This window comes from Pisolithus orientalis, assembly GCF_024613125.1.
Source record: "Pisolithus orientalis strain OTSU chromosome Unknown F5J12scaffold_3, whole genome shotgun sequence".
NCBI classification, from domain to species: Eukaryota; Fungi; Basidiomycota; class Agaricomycetes; order Boletales; family Pisolithaceae; genus Pisolithus; species Pisolithus orientalis.
Genome location: NW_026260784.1, coordinates 96,237 through 118,457, shown reverse-complemented (window position 1 = coordinate 118,457; position 22,221 = coordinate 96,237). Strand labels below are relative to the sequence as shown.

Sequence of the window (22,221 nt, the reverse complement as noted above, 5' to 3'; positions counted from 1 at the left end):
TTAATTCCCCATCTACGACGTGGTCAATGCAAGCAGGTCGAGGTCAACGAGGGCGTGGGCGTGGGCATGTGCCTGCCCAACCTGGTCCCAAGAACTCCAGCGATCCTCCAGCACGGGGTCGGGCTCGTGGACGTGCAGGAGGTAGAGGAGGCGAGAGTAGGTGGTGCCCGCCTCGGACGAGCATCATGACGTCCCATCAAGCAAGTCAAATGGACTACATTCCCTCTGTCAGCCGGAGTAGTGGCACAGACAAAGACGGTGACTCGTGAGCACAATGCGGGTTTGGTTGATTGATTGAGGTTCACTGATAGATTCGAGCCTGTAGGTTGAAGGACTTTCGCGTGCAGGAAGCTTATCTGGAGTTTATTAATGGGAAGGTGTGTGCTTAGGGGAAAACGGTATGTTGATGGTGCTGACTGCATCCATTTCTGGATTATAGCTGACCGTGTTTTGGGAAGAGTGTCTGAGCGAACCGGTGTGCCAGAATGAGTCTGCAAAGAGAAAAAGAGTAGAGAGTCAGACGAATGTTCTTATTCTTTTTCGTACGTCCTTCCGGTAACTTTTTTGGGTGCTCGGTGCTCATCCTCATCTTGGTCGAACTGCTGTAGGTAAACTTCGCGAAGGACTCCTATCCTCAGGCCGCAACGACCAGTTCGCATTGGAAGGTTCGTCATGTCGATGGGTGATATTCCAGCTACCCTCTCTCTCTCTATCCTGTGCGTTTACTGAAATGGACATCTCCATTTTGAATGCAGTGTACGAAACGTCGCTTTATTTATCGATCATGTTTGAGTCGTCGGTGGGTATGTTGGATACGACGTCCATACTTGCGCGACTCGTTCCGGGAATGTACACCACCATTGTTCGACCTCTCCAGTCGTCCCAATCCCAATCCACATCTCAGTCCTCTGCCTCATTAACAGCGATACTAATGCTCCTCCATACCCTCGTTATCACATACCCCTCTCAACGAGCCTACTTCGACACTTTGAAAAGCATCCCGGAGTGCATACTAGACAGAAAATCAGAGACGTATGGATGGGTAAGAGCCGTTGCGAGGTGTCTTGGGCGATGCGATTTCGTGGAGTTTGAGAAGTTGATGAGGGGGAGCAGCGTGTTTGACTTGGTGGCGTCAGTAGGCGGGGATTCCAAGCGGGACTCGAACATACACGTCCATTCAACATCCGTTTCCAACTCTCACCTACGCAAGACAGCTCCAAACGCGCAGGCGATACCGTCCCGACATACCCTAGACCTAGCGCGAACAGCTTTCCGAGTGCTCTTGTCCCGCCTCCGTGCTAAAGCACGTGGCCGTGCGTGGGTCGTATTTCGCAGTGCATACCGGGAAATTTCAGAGGGAGATGAGGTGAAGAGGTGGTTGGAACGGTATTTGGCATTGGAGAGTGTTGAAGGCGTTGCTTTGGAGGGGACGGAGAGTGTTCCGGGGACGGGAAAGATCCCGTTTGATGAATGGATAAGGGAGAGGGAGAGGGATGGCCACATTGGAAGGAAGGAGGGAGCAGTTGGAAAGTGGGTAGTGTGCAAGTTGCGATAGGCTATCGCAGTAGTCCCAAGTCCTTAGTGGACCTTCCAATTAGATGTAGTATGGTATATACATGTCCTCTGCGCCTGCAGTGTTCAATACTTGGTCGTATTCTACAGTATCATCCATCTACCGCAACCCCGTGGTATATCAAGGGGATCACTGTATATGTACTTTACCCATCAGATTGGCAAGTTCATCAGCCTCTTTCTCGAGGGCCACCTCTACTTTGGTGGGTGCCGCCGCTGCTTTCTCTTCCTCCTCTTCCTCTTCCTTGGCTGCTTCTATTGCTGCCTTTTCTTCTTCTTCATCCTCCTCTGTGACAACAAGTCTTCCTCCACGCTCTGTAAGTGCCTCCCGAAGGGTATCATATACTTCGTCGTCTTCGTCTGCATCGTTATCTTGGAGATCCAGACGCTTTAAGCTTGAGAGGTGGGTAGAGATGGCGTCAGCCAGGACTGTGACAGACGATACATCCAGATTGTTGTTTTGTAGTTGCAGGTCGACAAGCCTCTTATTTGATCCGGAAGCGAGTTTCTGCAGAATGGACGGGACCTCTCCGTCATGAGATAGCACGCAATCCGACAGATTGAGCGTTCCAAGCGCAGGCAAGCTTGCTAGTGTCTCCGCCCACGCGTCAACAGCCATCAGGCCTTCGTCGGTGTCATCTGTGAACGTGTTATCCTGAAGGTCGAGGTATCTGAGGTTCGGATTTTTCTTCAATCCTCTCGCTAGCTCTCGTATGCCAGCCATCCATATTCCATTTTGGGGCATCCTCACTTCTTCTAATGTTCCATGTTCTCCGAACGCTGCAGCCCACGCAGAAGCCGATCCATTTTCCAGCCTGTTCTGTCCGCATATGACCGTTCTCAAATTTGATACCTTTCCTTCCGCTTTTGTCAACTTTGCAGATTCGCGAAGTGCGTTCGCGATCTGTATTCCAGCTGCAGGACCTAGCCCATTATTCTTGAGACGAAGGGTTTGGAAACGGTTGTGTGTGAGTAGAGGAAGGAGCGGGGCTATGGAGCGTTCTCCGAATGCGTTATCGCTGAGATCGATGAGGGTCAGGGTTTGTTTTGGGAGAAGTGAGGTGCAGAGGTGAGTGAGTGCGAGAGGGATTTCGGAGATGAGACGACCAATGAAGATGCTGGAGAGATCAGCAATCTGGATATTGCGAAGGAGGGGCGTAGGATGCGGTAGTGGCGTTAGCGATGGGTGATGAAGTGAGTGGATTTGTGAAAAACAGGATAAGAGAGATGACGATGACTTACGCGTAGAGACTCTGTCTTGTCGATGAATGCAGCAAACGCTTTTGAAGCATCCACGCCGATCGTGTTTCCGCCGAGATAGATTTCTTCGATGTACTTGGGGTCGTAACCCTTCAAGAGGGGCTCGACATCCGCTTCTGTCTCGAGTTTGAGAGACTGGCCCCGGATGTCGAATATGCGTGGGTTGGGGGACATCGGTGGTGGTGTTGGGTGCTGATGCTGATGGACGGCTGTCGTTGATAGGCAATGATAAAACACATGTCACATGATCAGACACAGGTCACAAATTATCATTCTAACCATTCCGTCGTAGAACGTACAGTACTGTAATAGGTTAGCTTGAACTCGTTAAAGGTCCATTTGAAAGCTCTGCCTGCAACCCTAGAAATGTGCACTCTTGCAGCATACAAACACTCTTCACATCGGACGGGAGGCACCCTGCTCCGAGCTCCAGATCCTTACGTTGGTATTGGAGAAGGATGGGTATGAAGTCGCGAAGGCCAAAATCAGGCCAATAGGTATCGACCATGTGGATTTGAGTGTTTTCATTGCACTTCAAGAAGAGATTGGTGCAGCGGGGTGTGGATGACAACAATCAGCGTCGATATGGGGAAGCGGGGTGGGGAAGTATGGATGGGTGCAAGACGGCATGCGCACCTGCCATGTCAGGAATGCACTCAATCGTTTCACGCCACTAGTGCGGACAAACACGTCAAGAGGTGGACTGCCCACAAGACTAGTGGAGAGCTGAGCCTCGATGGTATCTTCGGTGATCGTGCTGAGGGTAGGAACAGTAAGCGGATGGAGCAGAGGTGTATGGATTGCGAACGTAAGACGCAAGGCTGAAACCAGGCGCATAAACAGAGTAGCAGAGGCGGAAGGTGCAGGAAGTAAAAGAGCAAGAATATGTACCTTCCGTCCATGTCCCCGCTCTCTAGGGCCTCTCGCACCGCACTCTCGACAGCAGTCGTGATTTCGTGCTTGGAAGAATACGGCGCACAGACATTCAAGATGGCACTGGTCGTCGTAAGACAAAGGACATTGAGCATACGGATGCTGAATAGACGAGCATATGGACACATACGCTTTGTTGTGACGCGTCATATACTCTGCTTTCTCGATAGCAACCTGTACATTTGGAGGGAGTAGAGAGCGCTTTCCGAGGACGTTGAGACGAACGCCGTATCGATCCAACAAATGCCTAGGAGAGTTCCAGTAAGACGGCACAAGCACGAATGAATACACGACGCACCCCTTCTCCGCAATCTCGACGAGTCTCATTTCGGCCATCTCCATAAGAGCATCGACCTCGTCTTTCTGGCGGTTGAAGTTGTCGATAGCGAACGCATACACGGTAACGCAGTGAATGCGGAGACGCAGGCAAAGTTCGAGAACCTTGGAGATAGTTTGGAACGCGTAAACTACGAGAATATAATACACTGACCCTCAGCAATGCTCGAAAGCCGTCTCCGTGACCCTGCTTGCCCTCCTTGCCCAACCTCCTCGCGTACCTGCGGTTGCCGTCCATCTCGAAGGCTATGTGCCTCGGAACTGGTCCCGTAGCGATGATGGAAAGAAGTAAATAAGTCAGCTGTCGTCGTACATAGTCGAATGGGAGTCGAACGAGTGCAACGAGCGCAAGCAACGGCCAAGACAGGTAGTACGACATGGAGGGGATGAGTTCATAGTGCAGCACAGCCACACCTACTATATAGGACCACTCAGCGGGACCCAGCCAGTCAACTTGTGCGACATGCACGACACGTCGACTGCCAACGACGACCAGGAAACACGTCGTCTGCTCGCCAACGTCGACGGCGACGTCGAAGAACAAGTTAAGAGCAATACCAAGGCCGAGCCAAGTCAACGCAAGTGGAAGAAGCCCGCCCTCGTTTCTCTCGCTTCGTTGGGGCTGCTCCTCCTTGGCGGGGTCTCCTACCTCTCTCATCAAACGAGTGCATCAGGGGGAGGCCCAAGGGAAGGCTATCTGTGGAACGGAACACATGAATTCAAACGCACTGTCATACTCGTTTCGATAGATGGATTGCGGTAAGCATGTACATATCCTCGACGCACAACCCTGACAGTCACGCACGATGACGTGTAGAGCGGATTACTTAGATAGAGGCCTAACGCCTCACCTGCTCGACATTAGCAAGCAGGGAATGCGCGCGAAATTTATGAAGCCCGTCTTCCCCGTGCGTCCTGTCCACAGCCATTCGTTGCCTTTACACCATTCACTTCTTACGCCATCCAGACTCTGACTTTTCCGTGAGTTTTGTACTTTCGCCTGGGGAACGAACCTGTTAATTCAATTGCTGGAACAGCAATCATTGGTCCCTCATGTATGTCCTCTCTACATACGTTTAGACACCCCTAATCTTGTATTCGTGTAGGACGGGGCTTTACCCCGAATCTCATGGGATAGTCGCAAACGTAGGTATCCGTCTTTACTATCCTATTTCCTTCTAGCCAACACTCCGAACAGTCATTCTGGGATCCCGTTTCGAATTCCATGTTTGTATACAACCACCCAGAAACATCGTTGAACGCGTCATGGTGGCTCGGTGAACCGGTACGTCTACCTCTGACTCTCGACGTGCATTTATGTGAAGCGAAAATATAATCATAATAGATGTGGGAGACTGCCGAGCAAGCAGGGTTGAAGACTGCCAATCTTATGTGGCCAGGTCCACCCGTCACGTCGACTGGTTCTTCCCCGACTTACTATGTGCCGTGGAGAGACAAGGTTCCATTAAAGGAGAAGCTCGATCAGATCTTTCAGTGGGTAGACATGGATGTAGAAGGCCGTCCGGAACTGATTCTGGGTGAGTGTTGGCGCGGCGTTTCCAGAGTTTGTTGTCAGCCCGCCGATGAGGATCTGACATTTGTCCTCTTGCTCAATACTTCGTGTCATAACGATACACCGTCTCCGAACGCCACCCATCACCAGCGTATGAGCCCTCGCTTGATCAAGCAGGACACGCCCACGGACCAATGTCCAAAGAGGTCAATGTAAGCCCTTGCTCCGCCCTTTCCATATCACTAGCCTAACTTGCAACCGGTCTTGATTCCTGACACCGATGCGAATCCAGGAAACACTCCGGTCTGTCGACAGATTTGCGCACTCATTACACCACGAAGTCCTCGCCCGGAATTTATCCGATATCGCGGACGTTATATTCGTAAGTGACCATGGCATGGCAGATACAAGGGTTATGGAGTGGATATTGGTGGATGATGAGAGCATACTTGGTATGTATGTGCATCTTTCCGCGCCTCCCTCCGTCCCGGTCCACGTACCGTCCAAGCGCTGTCCTAAAACTGATCCAACTGCAGGTTCACCCGGCGATGACGAACCAACGTGGGAAGTGGTCACTCACACAGATGGATGGCCCAACATGGGTTTAAGATTCCGAGCAGGGACAGATCAGAGGGCTGTTTTAAGCAAGTTGATGCGAGCAACGAGGGATCCGAGGCATATTGGGAAGTTTGATGTATTCGTGACAGCGGCGTACACCGGTAGGTCGGACTTAGGTGATTTTTTTCTCTTGGGGGCGTATTGATGCGTAGATTGGGTAACTGATACGTTGATTGGTGCCCTGCTCTTCCGCCTCCGCTGCGGGTATCTATAGGGGATGGCGAGGAAGACGTGGCGATACCCATGCCAGAACGGTACCACTTCTCCGCTAGCGAGCGGATTGCCCCGATTTGGATTGTGCCACGACTTGGATATGCGTTAACGACCAAGGCATTTGGCAAGGGTGAAAGCCATGGGGTGCGTCTGGATTCCATTCCTTTCTAGATTCGTTATTTCTTCTCTTACCCCATTCATTCGCCTTCCCATAATGTCATACGCTGACGCATCGACGCCATGAAGGACCACGGATACGACAATGACGAGCCGTCGATGCGTGCGATCTTCGTGGCGCACGGTCCGTTTTCGACAGGTGCGAAAGGGATCGCTTCGCGTGCGTTGTCTTCGCGTACGCTGGATACCGGGGAGCCTGAGACGGTGCGAGCTGAGGAAGGGGAAGTAAACGGGTGGCACTCGATAGCAAACAACGAGCACGTCATGCAGGGCTTCCGGAATGTCGAGATATATAACCTTGTGATGCGCTTGTTGGACGTTGACAATGTTGCGGCCACGAACGGGACAGTTGGATTTTGGGATGGATATCTGGAGGTATAGGTTGTGGAATGTTATTAACTTCGTTACCCAGGTCGACACGTAGGCTTGTAATCAAGGCGTACGATGCTTGCCGTGATATCTATTGCACCCTTCATTGTAAACTTATGTCCTATATTAATGCGGAAGGTGGCGTCTAAGTGTTCTGTTGCGGGATTCCAATCATTTCCCAACGGCAGTAGGCGGTTCCTAACACAATATGCAGCAATACATGATGTCGCGTAGAAGCTAGTGTCCATGGACTTTGCGAAAGGATACATACAGATCCCTCCATGTGCTGTGTACGGATACCTTACTGGCATCTAGTTATACCAGGGAAGCCCCTCTGCGTTTCGGGCCATTTTGTGCACCGAGGACGAAGATGTGTACCGCAACCCGTGTGAAGAGCAGTCGTCAGTGACTTCGCGAGACCTCATATCCAATGCGTGAATCTCATAAACGTAACAAGGGGGGCTGGTTGAATTTCTTAACACTTTGACGGACATGATTCTGTATACAATTACTATGAAACCTGCGTCCTGCCGCATTTGACAACGGCAAAGCAAGGTTGGCGCCGACGCAGGCGGCACTTCCCGAGTGACCGAGTATGCAATTATATTCTTACGCGCGTGAAATGGTGCTAACCAATGCTAACTATTGATTACTTCACCACGAATGCCAGCCTTCTATGCCTTACACTCATGATTCTCAATCTCATTTCTACTGGGTGAAGATAATTGAGGGTACTGAACCGTTCAGCATGCATGTTGGCTCAGGAATGGCGACCGAGTCAGTTTATTCCGAAAAATTTGCAGGTAGCGAAAATACATAGGGGAAGCCTCCACCGTTGGGGCGCAGCAGCCAGCGATCCGATCACCTGCTCCAAGTATGGTGGATGGCTGTCACGATGCCGCCTCTCCTTGCATTTTTTTTAAATAAGAGAATATTTGTAAGAATAAAGGTTCAAAGTACGTGCCATCATCGACTAGCCCGAACCAATGCACTCCTCTGCGAAACAAACCGGAGAAATTCATATCCTAGATATTCGCTCCAATGATACCTCGGCGAACGCGTCTATCACGGAGGAAATTGCCAGAGGCTTAGATGCCCCAGTCAACCTCAAGACTTTACCCACGGTGCTCCTGTACGATGAGCGTGGCCTAAGATTATACGATAAAATCACCACCGACGCACCAGAGTACTATCCGTTTGGCGCAGAGGAGGAGATCCTCAGAAAACATGCCTACCACATCGTGCAGCTCATGCATGGTCGTACGGATGGCGTCGTTCACGGCGAGGTCATCGTCGAGTTAGGTGCTGGGTGAGATTCCAATTAAATTCGGTCCGGCTTGATATACCTTGCAGAGCGCGTGGCTGCTGTAGTTATGGACGCCGATTCGCCCGTATTCACCCCCTGTCTTTCTTGGGGTATACTGCCGAGTCTCAGAACGCGCTGACCTGCTTTCTTAACGCAGGTCTCTTCGCAAGACATCCTACATCTTACGCGCGGCATCTGAGCTCGTACCCCAACCCTTACCTATTCCCCCCACAACATACTTCGCTCTTGATCTCGAAGAACGCGAGCTGAGACGAACTCTTTCAGAGCTAAACATGTCCGAACTCGGACCTGCTCTCTCCGGAAAGGTCGAAACGAAGGGGTTACTAGGTACATATGAGAGTGGTCTTCGGTTCATCACAGACGGCGGTCTTCCGACGTTTGACAAAGAAGACGAGTTCCCCTTTCCTGTCCGAGGCTATGAGAGGTCGACTCGTAAGCGCAATGGGTCTTCGAGCTCCTCGGATGCTACTACTGCGGAGACCGGCATGACGTCCCCATCTTCCCCAGACCAGCCACCCCTTCATTTATTGTTCCTCGGTTCATCCCTTGGAAATTTCGCGCCGGGGGAAGATGCCGAATTTTTACGTTCTTTCCCATTGAGGCCTGGTTCCGGAGATACCTTACTTCTCGGCCTAAGTCAGCACGCGAAACGGGAGGATATCGAGCTCGCATACAACGATCCCGAGGGCCATACCAGGGAGTTCATCATGAACGGTCTCAAAGCTGCCGGCAACACTTTGGGAGATCCCTGTCTGTTTGATCTCGACAACTGGGAGTATGTCAACAAGTACAACGAAGCAGAACGTCAGTTCCGAATACTTCAAATGGATATCTTGGCATTGGTTTGATACCTTTATTAGGTGTTCATGAGGCGTATTACAAGTGTGTGCGGCCTCACCAAATCCACATCCCACAGTCCAATCAACGTGTACAGTTCTTGGATGGTGAACTTGTCAAGATCGAAATCTCTAGAAAAGTAAGAATCTGTTGATCCCAGTAGTTGTCTTCTGTTGACCGTGACCACTAGTACTCAGAGAGTGATATCTGCAGGCTGTTTTCCCAGGCACAGCTTCGCTCCATTCACTGCTGGATTGACAGCACTGGTCGCCACTCACTCTTCCTTCTTGAGCGTCCACCATTCATGTTTCCGCTATTGCCTGCACCGACTGCAGACTCGGGCGCCTATAGTCCTTTCAGTATGCCTAGCACGGGTGATTGGCATGCTATATGGACTGCGTGGGATTTTGTAACATTGCGCATGATCCCCTACACAATGCTCCACCAGAAACCAATCAATCTTAGACATATCTGCCTTTTCTACTTAGGACATGTCCCAGCGTTCCTGGATATTCATTTGTCTAGACTGTTGAAGGAACCAAACACAGACCCAGAAGAGTTCAAGGTTGGTTCGCCTGCCGTGCAGTGTTGTCGTCCATTAATACTTTGTTGTGCGTTAGTACATCTTTGAAGTAGGTGTTTTCCTATTTCCCACTCTGACTAGGCAACTGGTGGTGCTGACAGACGTGTTTCAAATACTAGAGAGGCATTGATCCCAACGTTGATGATCCTACCAAGTGCCATGTAAGTAGCATCTTGTCCCGATCGTGAGTCTGTTGTGAGTGGGAACATCGCAGGATCATTCCGAGGTTCCGCGAAATGAAGAAGATTGGCCATCATTAGAGAGTATTCTCTCATTCCGACTTCGGGTCCGAGCGCGACTCCTCAAACTCTACGACGACATATCTTCCGGAAAGATACCGATGGCGCGCAACGTCGCTCGTGTGTTGTTCATGACTTATGAACATGAAGGTCTGCACCTGGAGGTAAGAGTTCAATCACAGAAACTCGCCCTTGACGACTCTCCGGCTTTGGCTTGCAAAGTGTCCGATGTCGGGTTCAGTCGGTCCCATTTGCTAGGTTTTTGCTTACGATTGTTGCATGAACAATAGACGTTATTGTACATGCTCATTCAGAGAGCTGGCACGGGGACGATTCCTCCCCCTGGTTTTGCCCCGCCGGCTTGGGAATCATTGTTGGAAAGTTGGAAGCATGCGCCGAAGCCTATGTCGGATACTGTCGTCATGGACACGACGACTGTCACGATTGGCATCGACGATGTCGAGAGTGAAGACGAAGATCCTGTCAAATCTCACGATGTGGCTGGGCATACGTTTGGGTGGGACAACGAGAGCCCAGAGCGGAAAGTTGCGGTCGGCGCATTCAAAATTGAGTGGCGCCCGATCACAAACGGGGAGTTCCACGGATTTTACTGGGGTACTGTTCAAGGCGAAGATGATGGGGTCGGAGTCGGCAAGAACAAACTTACCTTCCCGGCTAGTTGGGTCATGACCGACAATGGTGAAGTTGAAGTACGGACGTTGTTCGGTCCCGTACCTATCCAGGTTGCGTGGGATTGGCCCGTGTTGACCTCGTATGACAATCTATCGGTCTATGCGAGTGTCAAGGGGGGAAGGATTCCTACCGAGCCGGAACTGAGAATTTTCCTTGACAAATTTGAGTCTGGGTACGAAGGAGGCGCGAATACAGGGTTCAGGAATTGGCATCCTCTTCCGTGAGTACTTGATTTTTCTGGCGATGCTTCCCTTACTTCTTACGCGATATAATGCAAAGGGCGACAATGGGTCTCGCCAAGGATGGAGGGAAGGGACATAATGGGGGTGTGTGGGAGTGGACGTCTACCGTCCTTGATAAACACGAGGGTTTTGTAGCGTCCAGCCTCTACCCTGGGTAAGCCCCAGTCTCGTTTTCTTATGTCTACAAAGCTGCGTTGAAGACTCTTGGTTGATGTTAATCGTTCCGTCTTGGACAGATATACCGCCGACTTTTTCGATGGGGCCCATAACATTGTGGTACGTTTCCTCTCTCTCTTTTTTTTGCTTAGTTCTGACCCTGTATAGCTTGGGGGGTCATATGCGACTATTCCGCGGATTTCTGAGAGACGGAGCTTCAGGAATTGGTATCAACGTAACTATCCCTATGCGTGGGTCGGGGCGAGGGTCGTGTACGACTTGGACTGATGGGGGATGTGTTCGGCGAAACAGAGACACAGTGAAATCAGCCGCAGGGGAATCAAGAATTGAAGAATCCGCGTTCGAGGTGCATATGTGACTTTCATTTTGTATGTGGACATGATGTAATGCAAACTACTTACAAGTTTGTACGTTATCTACGAATAATGGTGTTGGTTATCTTCGGAGAAGATTCTGTGTAAATGGCCATCAGGAGCTGTCCATGGACGGATACTGCAGAACGACGCGGTGGTGGGTATGTGTGTAGAAATTGGAAGCCTACTACTTTCCGAACTGCATGCCATGAAACCGTTTGCGAGAAGGGGCGTGATAACGGAGGTTGTCAAGTGGACGCGAAACTATAATCTTGTTCTCGAAGTATCTTACAAAGTCAAAGAAGTAGAAACCCCAAAACATACCAGTATGCATTCCATGGAGTAACGTATAATCTAGCCTTCCAAAATCCCCATTTCTTTCCACTTGTCCCATAGTGCGCCGATTCCAACGGGTGCATTCGCAGCGCCCTTGACGTCCTTAAGGTCCAACAACTCATATTCTCTTCCAAACGCCAAGAAGTGGGCAAAAAGGGAGTTGAAGTGAGGTTCAGAGCGGAGGTGCAGGAGTTGAGGGTAGTGGGCGTGATAAATATGTGCAAAGACGCGGAGAAGCTGGCGATAGACGTGTTTGATTGTCGAAGGGAAGGATTGGGGGAAGTCGTGGCCTGTTCGGAGTTTGAGTGAGCCTGACGGTCAACGTGGCGGCTATATGCGTTGAAAGGATTTACCTGATTTGGTAGGGAAGACGTTTTCATCGTCGAGGAGGTTTTGAACCCACGTCATGACATAATCTATGTAGGTCGGTGCAGGTAAGTTGACGCTCTTGCGATCTTGGTTGATCCACGTGTAGCTGAGGCTGTGGGGGGAGACGATGTCAGGTGGGATAACGGCAAAGACGCGCAGCGTAGACACACCCCGTACCGGCAGACATGGTGGGGCAGGAGTGTTGAGTGCAGCACTCAGATATGACGCCGTAGAACTCGTTCAGGTTGGTGTAAAAGTCGAACACTACAAATCGAATCGCATAGTCGGACTCACGTCCACACAAAAGGATACAACGCACCGTTGACGGCGACCCATTCCATGATATCGACGTACTTTGGGAGGACGACAATAGTCTTGAAATTACCCTTTACAAGGGCGGCTTCGACGAATGGACTGCAGAGATAGAGGGGTTTCGAAGCGGGTGGGCTAACGGGTGACGGAGGGGGAGGCATATCTGCAGACGTGGGCGTTGGAGAGCGCTTTTGAGGACGCGGGTTGCGCGACATGGAACGCCTGTTAGTAGTCGTCGTTAGCATTCTGACCAACCACAAGCGGGGTAGCCTCACCCGATCGAGTTGAAGAACGACATGGCTGTAGGAGAGAAAAGAGTTTGTAACCGGCTGAGCCAGTCGACGAAACACATGATCTTGGTTACCTTATATGGGAATTCCCAAAAAGGGAGAAAACATGGCCGTGGGAATCTGAAGAAACAGGTGTCGCTGTCGAGCACGTCGAGCTCAGAGTTGGACGTGGACCATGGTGAGGACGAGACGGAAGAGCAAAGCAGTGGCTGCTGCTGCCGCGGCCGCGGCCATGGCTGCAGGCAGCGAGGACCATTTTGACGGGGCGTCGACGCAGGGCACAGAGGAGATGTCCGTCTCAGCAGGAGGTCGCCTGGCGATTCCCATACCCGTCGACGTCGACGTCGAGGCCCTTTCCAATCTCATCCCAGAGGTCTCATTCACTAACCCAACTCCAGACACCATCGTGTCCATATACAGACTCTTGCTTGCACAGGTCGCAGAGACCGATGCCACCCACAGAGACGTCGAGGAATTGCGCGCCGAGGTAGAACGGAAAGACATCGAGCTGGACCAGGCTGTTCAAGATGGAGAGTCAAAGTCAAAGGACCTCGAGTCCTCTCTTGAGTCTGCCCAAACCCAACTCAACGCATTGAAGACCGAACGTGACGAGCTCGGTAAGCAAGCTATCCATCGTCCCGCGGGCCGTCTGTCCTTACTCATTTCTAGTCGAGTCGAACAACGCTCTGGAGGCGAAAAATAACTTCCATAGCGAACTCACGAGATACCTCTTCAACAGAACTCGATCACCTCCGACACCGCGTCGAGGAATGTGAAAAGGAGAAGCGCGAGCTTATTGGCGTCGTCAGCAGACTCAAGGAAGATGCCTCACAACGAGACGGTAACTGCAACCTTCGGACACCATTTTACTGTTGTACCCATTTTCTTTCCACAGAGGAAATTCAAACCCTGCGCACCAACCTCCGACAAGCAAGGCAAGAACAACAGGCTCTGGAGTCTCAGGTTCGCGAACTACGGTCCGCAGACACCGCCAACAAGGTAGTACAACAATTGCTTCTCCCGGTGCTTTGTTCACATTGTCGGCGCCCAGTTCAAAATCGAGACCCTATCTCAGCAGCTCGGCCTGGCTCAAGACGAAACCGCACGCGTCACCACAGAACTAACCTCCAAATCCGAAGAATATGCGCGCTATCGTCGCACCAAACATGCTGAATTCATACAACTTCAAACTGCGCACGACGCATTGATACAGAAACACGCGTCTGTTGAGAGTTCATTCAAAGCAATTCAGTCCGCACATGAAGCCCAGACGCAGCAACTGACACAGGCGCTTTCTCGTGTGCAGGATTTCCAGGGTAAACTCGCCGAACAGGAAGCCGCTTTTTCCACAGAGGTTTCTGGACTAAAACGACTGGTGACCATTATGGAAGAACGCGAGAAACAGGCTAAAGATATCGTGGAGAGCATCGAACACGAGTGGGCGGGCGTCGGCGATCGTGCTGAAAAACGCGAGGCTGCACTCCGGGCCGAGACGGAGAAGGAGAGGCGTGCCAGGGAGGAGGTGGAGAAGCGACTAGAGCAACTTGAGATTGTATTGGAGAGGATCAATAGGGGCGAGCTACCAGTTGCTGGTCGTGGTGCGACCAGTGTCCCCGGAACTCCTGGACGCTGGCAGGATGGTGCTGCTGACCCCATGTTTGGCTTGAGTCCGACGGTTGCTATGGTCAGCAGGGCACAAAAGGGAGGCAAGACGTTCACCGAGGTATATGCAGATTATGTCCGCTTGGAGGAAGAGTATGCGAGGAAATGCACTGAGTACGATCACATGGATAGAACCCTATCCGAAGTTCTCGCTCAGATCGAAGAAAGGGTTTGCATTGGCATTTCAATTGGAATAGGTCGTCGCCTTACTGACGGATGCTTATAGGCCCCCATTCTCGCACAACAACGCGAAGAATATGAACGCCTCCAACTCGAAGCTACGCAACTCTCCGCCCAGCTTTCCGCTGCTATCTCCGACCGGGATGCCAACGCCGCCTCCATTCAAGAACTCTCACAAAAGATCAAAAAAGCCCACAACGAGAACGATCTTCTTCAACATCAGCTCACTGATCTTGGTCGACAGATCCAGACGTTGCTCAAAGAACTCGGTCGGCATGAAGACCCCTCCGTACCTTCTGACGAAATTCTGGACCAGATGGAACCCATACCTGCAAATGACATCGAGGCTGTCATCACGAACAACCTTGTCCTCTTCCGCTCCATTCCAGAATTGCAGGAGCAGAATCAACGCCTGCTTAAGGTCGTACGCGAGATGGGCGCCAAGATGGAGGCAGAGGAACGTGACTATCGTGCTACTCTCGAACAGGAACAGAGCGAAGCGGTGCGAGAAGCGCACGAGGCTATCCAGGAACTCGTGACACAGCTCGAGAGGCAGAAGAAGAGCAGTGAGATGACGATTCAAGCATATATGAAGGAGAGGGATACCCTCAAGGCGATGCTGGCCCAGTTGGAACGGGGAGTGCCGCATGTCGGCTTGAATGGTGATATTGGCGTTAACGGCGCTAGCACAGCGAGTAGATCGAACGCCCAGCCTTCGGGTGATTTGGCAATGGAGTTGGCAGATGCACAGGCCCAGTTCGAGTCGTACAGACAAGAGATGGGTGTGGATTCGTCGAAGCTCCGCGAAGATTTTGTTAGCGCCCAGAGGGAACTTGGTCGGGCAAATGCGGACCTGGCAAAGGCAAATGCCAAGATTCAGTATTTGGACGGTATGGCATTTTCGTAATTCTTATCCTCATCGCTCTTGTCCTGACCTGTTTGAGTAGAACGACACCGTATGTCACAAGAACAGCTCGCACTACAAAGCCGCGATCTGGATCAATTATCGATGCGTAACCAACAATTATATGACCAACAAATGCGTCTCGATATCGATAAAGAGCGTGTCATGGACGAGCTGGCGACTGTGAAGAGCGATTTGGAACAGCTCCGCAACGAGGCTGCAAACCTTCGTGCAGAGAAGAGGATCTGGGAGGTGAGTATGCCACTACTTGCTCATTAGTGGTGTTCGGTTGGAGTAATGGATTTTGTGCAGAGCGTACAGACGCGGTTAATCGAGGACAATAAATCTCTCTCTGTAGAGCGCGCTCAGTTGGCGGATCTTGTGGCTAATGTTCAACGTATCCACGGTGACCTTGAGCGTTCGGGCGAGAACGACCGTAAACGCCTCGAGACGCAGATACAGATGATGGAAAGCCAAACGTGGGTATTGCGTGGCCGTGCCCTATTGTTTTTTTTTTCGAGCTGAGGGGTGAGTTTAAAGGCAAGAATTGAAGGTTCAGTTGTCACAAGAGCGAGAGACCCTTCGGCACGTCACGCTTCAGCGAGACATCGACATGAAGGATTTGCAAGCACGTCTGGACAAGACCGTAAGTTACTCGTTACTGATATATTACTCTCCTTGACGTTTGCAAAACAGGCTGGACAGTTGGCTCAAGCCCGGGAATCTCTTGTTGGCGCGGAGACGAGCAAGACACATCTCCAGGATCGTGTAGAGCAACTTACTCGCCAGTTGCAAGGCAACGAAGAGAAGCTTGCTGTGTACGAAAGGAGAGTGTCTGGTGCTTCCGCCGTTACGACTGTTCCTGCGTCGGATTTGCCACGCGAGCAGCAGTTGGAGCAAGAAGTGGCTGAATTGCGGTAAGTCATTTGGCAGCAAATGATCAATGATCGTGAAGATGATTCTTTTCTTGCTTAGATCTGCACTCAAAGTTGCTCAGGTTGATCTAGCATCGGCGCGTACCCACATGCAACAATTCCAGGAAATTAGTCAAGCAAACGAGGCTGCACTGACAGCACTAAACGCTACTCACGATCAGTACAAGACTGACGCTGAAGCTCGAGCCGCCCGACTTGAGGTATTCCTGAAAGCCATTGCAATTCAAGATGTTGGATCTCACTTTTTTTGTTCACGTGCAGTCCGAATGCAGATCGTTGCAAGAGAAGCTTCGTTCGGTTGAAGACGACTTGCAACAAGCCAAGGCGAAAGTCACCGAGATCCAGCATACCCTCGAAAACGAACGTACAGCATGGGCAAACGATAAGAGGATTTTGGAGGGAACGATTGTCGATCTTAGTACTTCCGAAAGGGTTTCTGAGAACGACCGTACCACTCACGAGCAAGAAATCCGCGAGCTGGAGCAGCGCGCGATAGTATGTCTTTCGGAAACATCGTTGTATGCTTGTTTTCTCAAGGGGCTTTTTAGGCTGCGGAGGAAAGATACGCCCGCGAAGTAGTCACCCATGCTGAGTCCTTGAAGAACGTGGAGAACCTTAGGCACCAGCTCACAGCGGCTCAGGCTACGGCTCGCCAAAACCTTGCGGAAGCGGCGAGTGCCCAAGCGAAGTTGGAAGCTTCTGAAGGCAGCTGGAAACAGCAGAAGGAGGCGCTTGAAAAAGAGATCGCAGACCTCAATGCACGGTAAGTGAGCTCAAGTGTCCGTGCCGATGAAGATTACCCATGATATTCGGATAGTTATGACGATCTCTCCGCACAAAAGGCTCTCTTATACCAGCACTTGGACACCGTCAGCTCACAAGCTGCTCGCATCCGTCAGGTTGCAGACTCGTCCACGGAGAACACCTCCAACGAAGCCGACACCAACGACGACTCCGACGTTAAGTTGACAGAGTTGCGCGCTGTCATTGGGTACCTCAGAAAGGAGAAAGAAATTGTTGATCTCCAACTTGAGTTATGCAAACAGGAGAACGTCCGTCTTAAGGGGCAAACCGACCATCTTAGCCGGAGTTTGCAAGAAGCCCGTAGCACTCTCTCCGAGGTAATTATACTTCTAAGCGTGCGCCTGTTGCTCTCTCACATTTCTGTCGCAGGAACGTGAACGTACAATCCAAGCTGCTACTTCAGATGCCCAACATGCTGAGATGCTCGAACGAATTAACCAACTCAACATCCTTCGGGAGAGCAATGCCACTCTTCGTGCGGATTGCGAGAACTATACCAAGCGCGCAAGAGAGCTGGGTGCTAAACTGAAGGCCCTTTCTGTGGAACTGGAACCTGCAAAGGAAGAGGCACGCATCGCACGTGCTGAACTCCAAGCGCGCGACGCTCAAATCGCACTGCCTCGAGGGTGAAAGTAAGCGCTGGCAAGAACGTAATGCTCAACTTTTAAGCAAGGTAGGCCCGGGTTGCCACCCCCACTGCAGCAAGCTTTCCCTAATTTTGGTATACAGTACGATCGGATTGATCCTGCTGAAGTTCAGAGCTTGAAAGATGAGATTGACGCATTGAAGGCCCAGAAGGCTGAGGTGGAAAAATTGGTAACAGAACGAGATGCCAAGTTCTCAGAAGCGAATTCTCGGGTAAGAACAGCCGTTCGAGCATCATGTGGTGTGTTTTTCTCATGGGTTATGTGGGTAGGTTGAGGCGTTGGAAGATGCTCTCCGAAAACATAAGGAGGCAGCTACGAAGAACATGGAAGGGTTCAGGCAGCGGCTCGGACATGTGAACCAGGAACGGTCTCGAATGAATCAGCAGGTTAAAGAGCTTCAAGAACAAGTGAGGACCTTGACAGCCGAACGAGATACGCTTCATGTTGGTGCTGGCGCCAGCACCGATTCCGACGCCTCCAAAGAGCTCACTGCTCAACTCGACGCCCTTCGGCACGAGAAAGCAGCTCTCGAGAAGGCGCTAGCCGAAGAGAGAGCCAAACCTCCCTCGCTGCCCACGCCAACTCCTGATCAAGCCTGCACTTGTTGTTCGTAATGCAGTGTTTTTTCGTATTTTGCTTGTCTAAAACACCGTCATAGGCATCACTCCAAGCCGAAAAAGACAGGCTTCTAGCGGAGAAGGAAGCCCTATTGAACGCTGAAGGAGCCGACGCTTTGAAAGCTCAGTGGGCAGGAGAAAAGGCTGAACTTAGTAAAGCACGCGACGAAGCGGTGGCCCGAGCGAAGGTATGAACACCCTTTCAGACCATGTGCTGCAAGCTGAATGGTGGTTTTTAGGCTGCCGACGAAGAGGCTAAGAAGGCCGCTGATGACACTCGAAATCTTAAGCAGGCTAATGTGAGTTACTCGCACCGGGTCATTGCCGGCTCAGGTTGTAACGAATGTCGATAGGAAAAATTCCAAGTTAGAATCCAAGACTTGCAAAGAGCTAGGGATCGTGCCAATACCGAACTTGCGGCGGCAGTCGAGAAGGCGAAGAGCGAAATGTCAGCTGCGAGCGCAGGTAACGTGGAGGAATTGGTCAAACGGCATGCCAAAGAACTCGAAGACCTCAGAGCCTTGCTGAATGCCCAGCACGAAGCCAACCTCGATGCCGCCGTGCACGCTGCCACCCTGGCGGCGAAAGCTGAGGCAACCGTGGCTTCTAATGATGATGCTACGAAGGCTGCCATTGATGCCGCTATCGCAGCCCGTGAGCAAGAGTTCCAGACTAGGCTTAACGATGAGATCGAGAAAGCTGTCGAGCGCGGTAGAATGGAGCAGAGTGCGAAGTCGAAGCTCAAGGATTCCCAGCTCGTCCGGTCACAACTGAAGGTGAAGGAACTCGAAGCACAAATTCTTGAATGGAAGAAAGCAGGGATTGTACCCGACTCTACTAGTGCCCCTGCCACTACGACTATGCCCGCAACAACAACCACACCTGCAGCGCCTACCTCGACTGTTCCTTCCGAAGCAACTCCAGCGTCAGCCACAGAGTCGTCCTCGGTCCCTTCAACCAGTGTAAGTGCTGGCCCTGTACGAAGGCAGGCTACCAGCGGTGCTGTAATGCTGGTTCCCCCCGAAGCAGCCACCAGAGGACGGGGCCGTGGTGCCTCAATACGTGGTGGGCAGCGAGGCATCTCCATCAAGGGAAGAGGTGGTGCACCTTCACCTACTGCCACCACTGCTCCATCACAGCAGCAAGGAGCCATTCAAATCATGGGTGCAGCTGCCAAACGCGCTCGCGAAGACGACGTTTCTTCAGACGATTCATTAGCTAAAAGGATCAAGCCTGCTGAGGCCAGCACGAGTACACCTGGCCTTGCGGTAGGGACCAGCACCACTAACAAGCCTCCTGTAACGATCAGACGGCCTCAGCCGCCGGCATAATAGTCTGCGCAACATCCATCATGATGTTTGCTGTTATTATACGTTTGCATTTTGTATCATTATCCACACACTCGCCTGAACACTTCATCGTACGTACCGTATTTCGAGATCAATAACTACCAGTGGTATGATCAGTCATGAGCTCTGAGTAACAAGGCAAATGAGGTATGTCTCACTGAAGATCCAGCGTCTGGTGTTCCCGAGTAGTGCAGAGATCCCACCTATTTTCTAAGGCAACTAACAGTGTCAGCAAGTACTGCAGTCATTACAAGAAGCTAGCAAACACAAGAGCAAAGGATATATGATAAATGTAGAAAAGAGTACGTTATGCCAGCACCATCCTTTCAGGCCCATGGCCCGCATCCACGCAGCGGGCACTCGTCCCGATCATTTAATGTCCTCCCGCATCAAATACCATCTCATGTTCTCTCAGAGGCATATGTTCGCCACTTTCACCAGGAACATACGCCGCCTGCGGAACGCCCGTCTCGTCAAGACCCTCTGCTGCCTCGATGATTTCATACAAACGGGATGCAACCTCGGGCGGGGGAACCCGACCACCAAGGATATCTCGAGCTGGAACTGTAGATCCATAAAATTCGCGGTTAGCGTCTTTGCGTTCAATTAGAACCGTTCCCTCGAGGGATACGCCCGCAAACAGACCTGTCAGAATGTAGACTCAGTACCTGTGAGGAATAACCTTTATCCGTCGATAAACCTCACCCTTGCTCTTCGAGTAGGAAAACATATGCGCGGGGTGTGCAAGACTCGCTTGTACAGCTCCACCCGTTCCGATTGGACCAGCCGTAGCGCCGACATTTCCACCCACAGTGACGTTTCCACCCATGGAGAACGCACGAACGGCCTCCTCGCTGTTAAGGACGACGACAAAGTCTGTGATATCGGCGCCTATTTGGAGACCCCACCCGAGACCGCCTGTCGCAATACAGGAAGGGGCGGACCATGACCCGTCTGGGAGACGGGCGATGACGAGACCTGAGCCTGCCTTGCCCGAGAACATGAAACCGGCTTTGAGGACTTGGAAGATAGCGAGACCTAAACAGCATCATTTAGGCAAACTTGTGGAAGGTGTGGAAAGAATGATACACGGAGGGCACCTACCTCGTGCACGCTGTAAGACAGCCTTTGGTATAGAGTTGAGTGCAGACTCAGGACGGTCAGGGTCAGCTATGGGGATGGAAAGAGTGGGCAGAGGCCATCACGGAGTAACCAAGGCAGGGCAAATGAGCCTAAGTTCAGATTTATCATTTCGCGACACTAGCCTACCTAGAAAACTTTCCAGGATCTTTGCTGCCTTCTCTGCCTCGCCCGGGAGGGAGAACCCTTGAACAAAATCTCTAGAACCGGATGCGACGCGGGTAGAGCTTTCACGAACGAAGGCTGTCGCCTGGATCCCAGCTTTCTGGGCTCCGCGCCTGAATTTGTCGAACATAGACATAGTGGCGGGTCTCGTGCGATTAGTGGGTACGAGAAGATACGTCGTCGTGGTCGGGGGAGATTCCTGCTCACTGACTCCAAGACTGTGTATGTATTACGTAACTAGAACAGGGCCGTCGCCGCCGGCAGGCACCTTGTTTACCACGCCGGAGTATGCTACAGTCACTGTGGAAACGAGATTCTGTCAGTATGGTAACTAGACCATGGAAGGTAGTCTGCCTGTAATACAAATGTGGCTAACCATATTCCTTGACCAACTCTGACTGTCAGAAATATTTGGGAGATTTTCTGTACCAAATCCAGGCTTTGTAATTTCTGCTCAAGCCTTGGCAAAAATCTTGACATATGGTTTGGAGACAGATCACATGTCCATACTGGATCTGTCATCCCATCAAATCAACATATCATCTGTCTAGTGACTGTAAGGACTCCTTATCTACCTGGATGCTGTCTGACCTCCCAATAAGGGGATGGCTGATTTTCTGAACATCCAGGCATGCTTCTGCTTGCCTGCCTGTATGCCATGACACTTTCCAGACAGGTTGTTGACACTTTGCAAAATTTTCTTGAAGGCACTGTAGGGAATGTAATTTCCCTACTAGAGCATTCATTTTATTTTGTTTGTTTTATTTAGTTTTCATTTTAGGTGTTTTTTCTGTTAGTGGTACTTAGAATTTCGCTTTTTGACTGCTTAGTCAGCCCTACCCAGTACTCAGTGTAATTAGCTTTTTTTAAAAACAATACATGAGCCACCCCAAGATGAGAAGAGTTGGAGTTGAGCCCTAGACTGTCATAGAAGTCCCCAGATGTCACCCTCTATCATTTGCTCAGGCTATAGGAGCCCCTCTGGCCATACTTATTTCCTTCAGAGTCTGCTTTCCTCTCATTGTCTCTCAAAATAATAATCCTTCAGTGCTCCTCTCCACCAACCCCC

At 51.1% G+C, this 22,221-nt stretch overlaps 8 protein-coding genes across 8 annotated transcripts; 4 read left to right on the top strand and 4 right to left on the bottom strand.

Moving 5' to 3' along the window:
• Window positions 1–185: 185 nt before the first annotated feature.
• F5J12DRAFT_888218 (uncharacterized protein) lies at window positions 186–1,555 on the top strand (the record flags this gene model as incomplete). Its single annotated transcript, XM_051747241.1, has 4 exons — window positions 186–265; window positions 326–377; window positions 440–542; window positions 609–1,555. The coding sequence occupies 4 exons, from the start codon at window positions 186–188 to the stop codon at window positions 1,553–1,555; spliced, it is 1,182 nt and encodes a 393-aa protein (XP_051604003.1).
• Window positions 1,556–1,702: 147 nt separating this feature from the next.
• F5J12DRAFT_713580 (uncharacterized protein) lies at window positions 1,703–3,006 on the bottom strand (the record flags this gene model as incomplete). The annotated part of the gene is made up of 2 exons (XM_051740844.1): window positions 1,703–2,707; window positions 2,815–3,006. The coding sequence occupies 2 exons, from the start codon at window positions 3,004–3,006 to the stop codon at window positions 1,703–1,705; spliced, it is 1,197 nt and encodes a 398-aa protein (XP_051604002.1).
• An 88-nt stretch (window positions 3,007–3,094) lies between these two features.
• Window positions 3,095–4,559, bottom strand: F5J12DRAFT_762120 (putative undecaprenyl diphosphate synthase-domain-containing protein). Its single transcript, XM_051742138.1, has 5 exons — window positions 4,256–4,559; window positions 3,896–4,206; window positions 3,724–3,828; window positions 3,469–3,589; window positions 3,095–3,364 (listed from the first exon to the last, which is right to left on the bottom strand). Exons 1-5 carry the CDS (start codon window positions 4,478–4,480, stop codon window positions 3,146–3,148), a joined length of 981 nt encoding a protein of 326 aa, XP_051604001.1. The 5' UTR covers window positions 4,481–4,559; the 3' UTR covers window positions 3,095–3,145.
• F5J12DRAFT_800186 (Phosphodiest-domain-containing protein) lies at window positions 4,560–7,254 on the top strand. The gene is made up of 12 exons (XM_051744315.1): window positions 4,560–4,860; window positions 4,919–5,009; window positions 5,069–5,082; window positions 5,139–5,156; window positions 5,208–5,247; window positions 5,300–5,386; window positions 5,447–5,639; window positions 5,765–5,826; window positions 5,907–6,066; window positions 6,151–6,348; window positions 6,447–6,589; window positions 6,692–7,254. The coding sequence occupies exons 1-12, from the start codon at window positions 4,565–4,567 to the stop codon at window positions 7,001–7,003; spliced, it is 1,614 nt and encodes a 537-aa protein (XP_051604000.1). The 5' UTR covers window positions 4,560–4,564; the 3' UTR covers window positions 7,004–7,254.
• A 732-nt stretch (window positions 7,255–7,986) lies between these two features.
• On the top strand, window positions 7,987–11,622 carry F5J12DRAFT_953547 (uncharacterized protein; the record flags this gene model as incomplete). Its single annotated transcript, XM_051749835.1, has 11 exons — window positions 7,987–8,300; window positions 8,455–9,122; window positions 9,179–9,294; window positions 9,346–9,720; window positions 9,776–9,787; window positions 9,858–9,899; window positions 9,953–10,141; window positions 10,268–10,890; window positions 10,950–11,066; window positions 11,149–11,188; window positions 11,237–11,622. Coding segments are annotated over 11 exons (2,616 nt in total), but the record flags the coding sequence as incomplete, so codon positions are not given.
• Window positions 11,363–12,757, bottom strand: F5J12DRAFT_953537 (Mob1/phocein; the record flags this gene model as incomplete). The annotated part of the gene is made up of 5 exons (XM_051749834.1): window positions 11,363–12,068; window positions 12,132–12,259; window positions 12,318–12,411; window positions 12,467–12,705; window positions 12,735–12,757. 5 exons carry the CDS (start codon window positions 12,755–12,757, stop codon window positions 11,797–11,799), a joined length of 756 nt encoding a protein of 251 aa, XP_051603998.1. The 3' UTR covers window positions 11,363–11,796.
• Window positions 12,758–12,917: 160 nt separating this feature from the next.
• On the top strand, window positions 12,918–19,958 carry F5J12DRAFT_800153 (uncharacterized protein). Its single transcript, XM_051744314.1, has 19 exons — window positions 12,918–13,366; window positions 13,462–13,590; window positions 13,645–13,748; window positions 13,801–14,580; window positions 14,638–15,481; window positions 15,539–15,747; window positions 15,808–15,974; window positions 16,036–16,141; window positions 16,192–16,412; window positions 16,471–16,630; window positions 16,692–16,925; window positions 16,979–17,193; window positions 17,248–17,551; window positions 17,604–17,814; window positions 17,882–17,907; window positions 17,964–18,092; window positions 18,151–18,487; window positions 18,553–18,686; window positions 18,852–19,958. Exons 1-19 carry the CDS (start codon window positions 12,925–12,927, stop codon window positions 19,827–19,829), a joined length of 5,730 nt encoding a protein of 1,909 aa, XP_051603997.1. The 5' UTR covers window positions 12,918–12,924; the 3' UTR covers window positions 19,830–19,958.
• On the bottom strand, window positions 19,894–21,402 carry F5J12DRAFT_800151 (uncharacterized protein). The gene is made up of 5 exons (XM_051744313.1): window positions 21,117–21,402; window positions 20,952–21,017; window positions 20,553–20,885; window positions 20,006–20,492; window positions 19,894–19,945 (listed from the first exon to the last, which is right to left on the bottom strand). Exons 1-4 carry the CDS (start codon window positions 21,286–21,288, stop codon window positions 20,221–20,223), a joined length of 843 nt encoding a protein of 280 aa, XP_051603996.1. The 5' UTR covers window positions 21,289–21,402; the 3' UTR covers window positions 19,894–19,945; window positions 20,006–20,220.
• Between the last annotated feature and the right edge of the window lie 819 nt (window positions 21,403–22,221).

Excerpts from the sequence above, each read along its gene's own strand:
- F5J12DRAFT_762120 (XM_051742138.1), bottom strand. The coding sequence starts at position 4,480 with ATGTCGTACTACCTGTCTTGGCCGTTGCTTGCGCTCGTTGCACTCGTT. Across the intron at positions 3,590-3,723 it reads AGCGGGGACATGGACGGAAG|CACGATCACCGAAGATACCA; the intron begins GTACATATTCTT and ends TCCTACCCTCAG. Across the intron at positions 3,365-3,468 it reads GTGCATTCCTGACATGGCAG|TGCAATGAAAACACTCAAAT; the intron begins GTGCGCATGCCG and ends CTCTTCTTGAAG.
- F5J12DRAFT_800186 (XM_051744315.1), top strand. The coding sequence starts at position 4,565 with ATGCACGACACGTCGACTGCCAACGACGACCAGGAAACACGTCGTCTG. Across the intron at positions 5,248-5,299 it reads CTCATGGGATAGTCGCAAAC|TCATTCTGGGATCCCGTTTC; the intron begins GTAGGTATCCGT and ends CACTCCGAACAG. Across the intron at positions 6,349-6,446 it reads CACCGGTAGGTCGGACTTAG|GGGATGGCGAGGAAGACGTG; the intron begins GTGATTTTTTTC and ends GGGTATCTATAG.
- F5J12DRAFT_800153 (XM_051744314.1), top strand. The coding sequence starts at position 12,925 with ATGGTGAGGACGAGACGGAAGAGCAAAGCAGTGGCTGCTGCTGCCGCG. Across the intron at positions 16,142-16,191 it reads AAGCACGTCTGGACAAGACC|GCTGGACAGTTGGCTCAAGC; the intron begins GTAAGTTACTCG and ends TTTGCAAAACAG. Across the intron at positions 17,815-17,881 it reads GGAAGAGGCACGCATCGCAC|AACGTAATGCTCAACTTTTA; the intron begins GTGCTGAACTCC and ends AGCGCTGGCAAG.
- F5J12DRAFT_800151 (XM_051744313.1), bottom strand. The coding sequence starts at position 21,288 with ATGTCTATGTTCGACAAATTCAGGCGCGGAGCCCAGAAAGCTGGGATC. Across the intron at positions 20,886-20,951 it reads TGTCTTACAGCGTGCACGAG|GTCTCGCTATCTTCCAAGTC; the intron begins GTAGGTGCCCTC and ends GATGCTGTTTAG. Across the intron at positions 20,493-20,552 it reads TTCCTACTCGAAGAGCAAGG|GTCTGTTTGCGGGCGTATCC; the intron begins GTGAGGTTTATC and ends ACATTCTGACAG.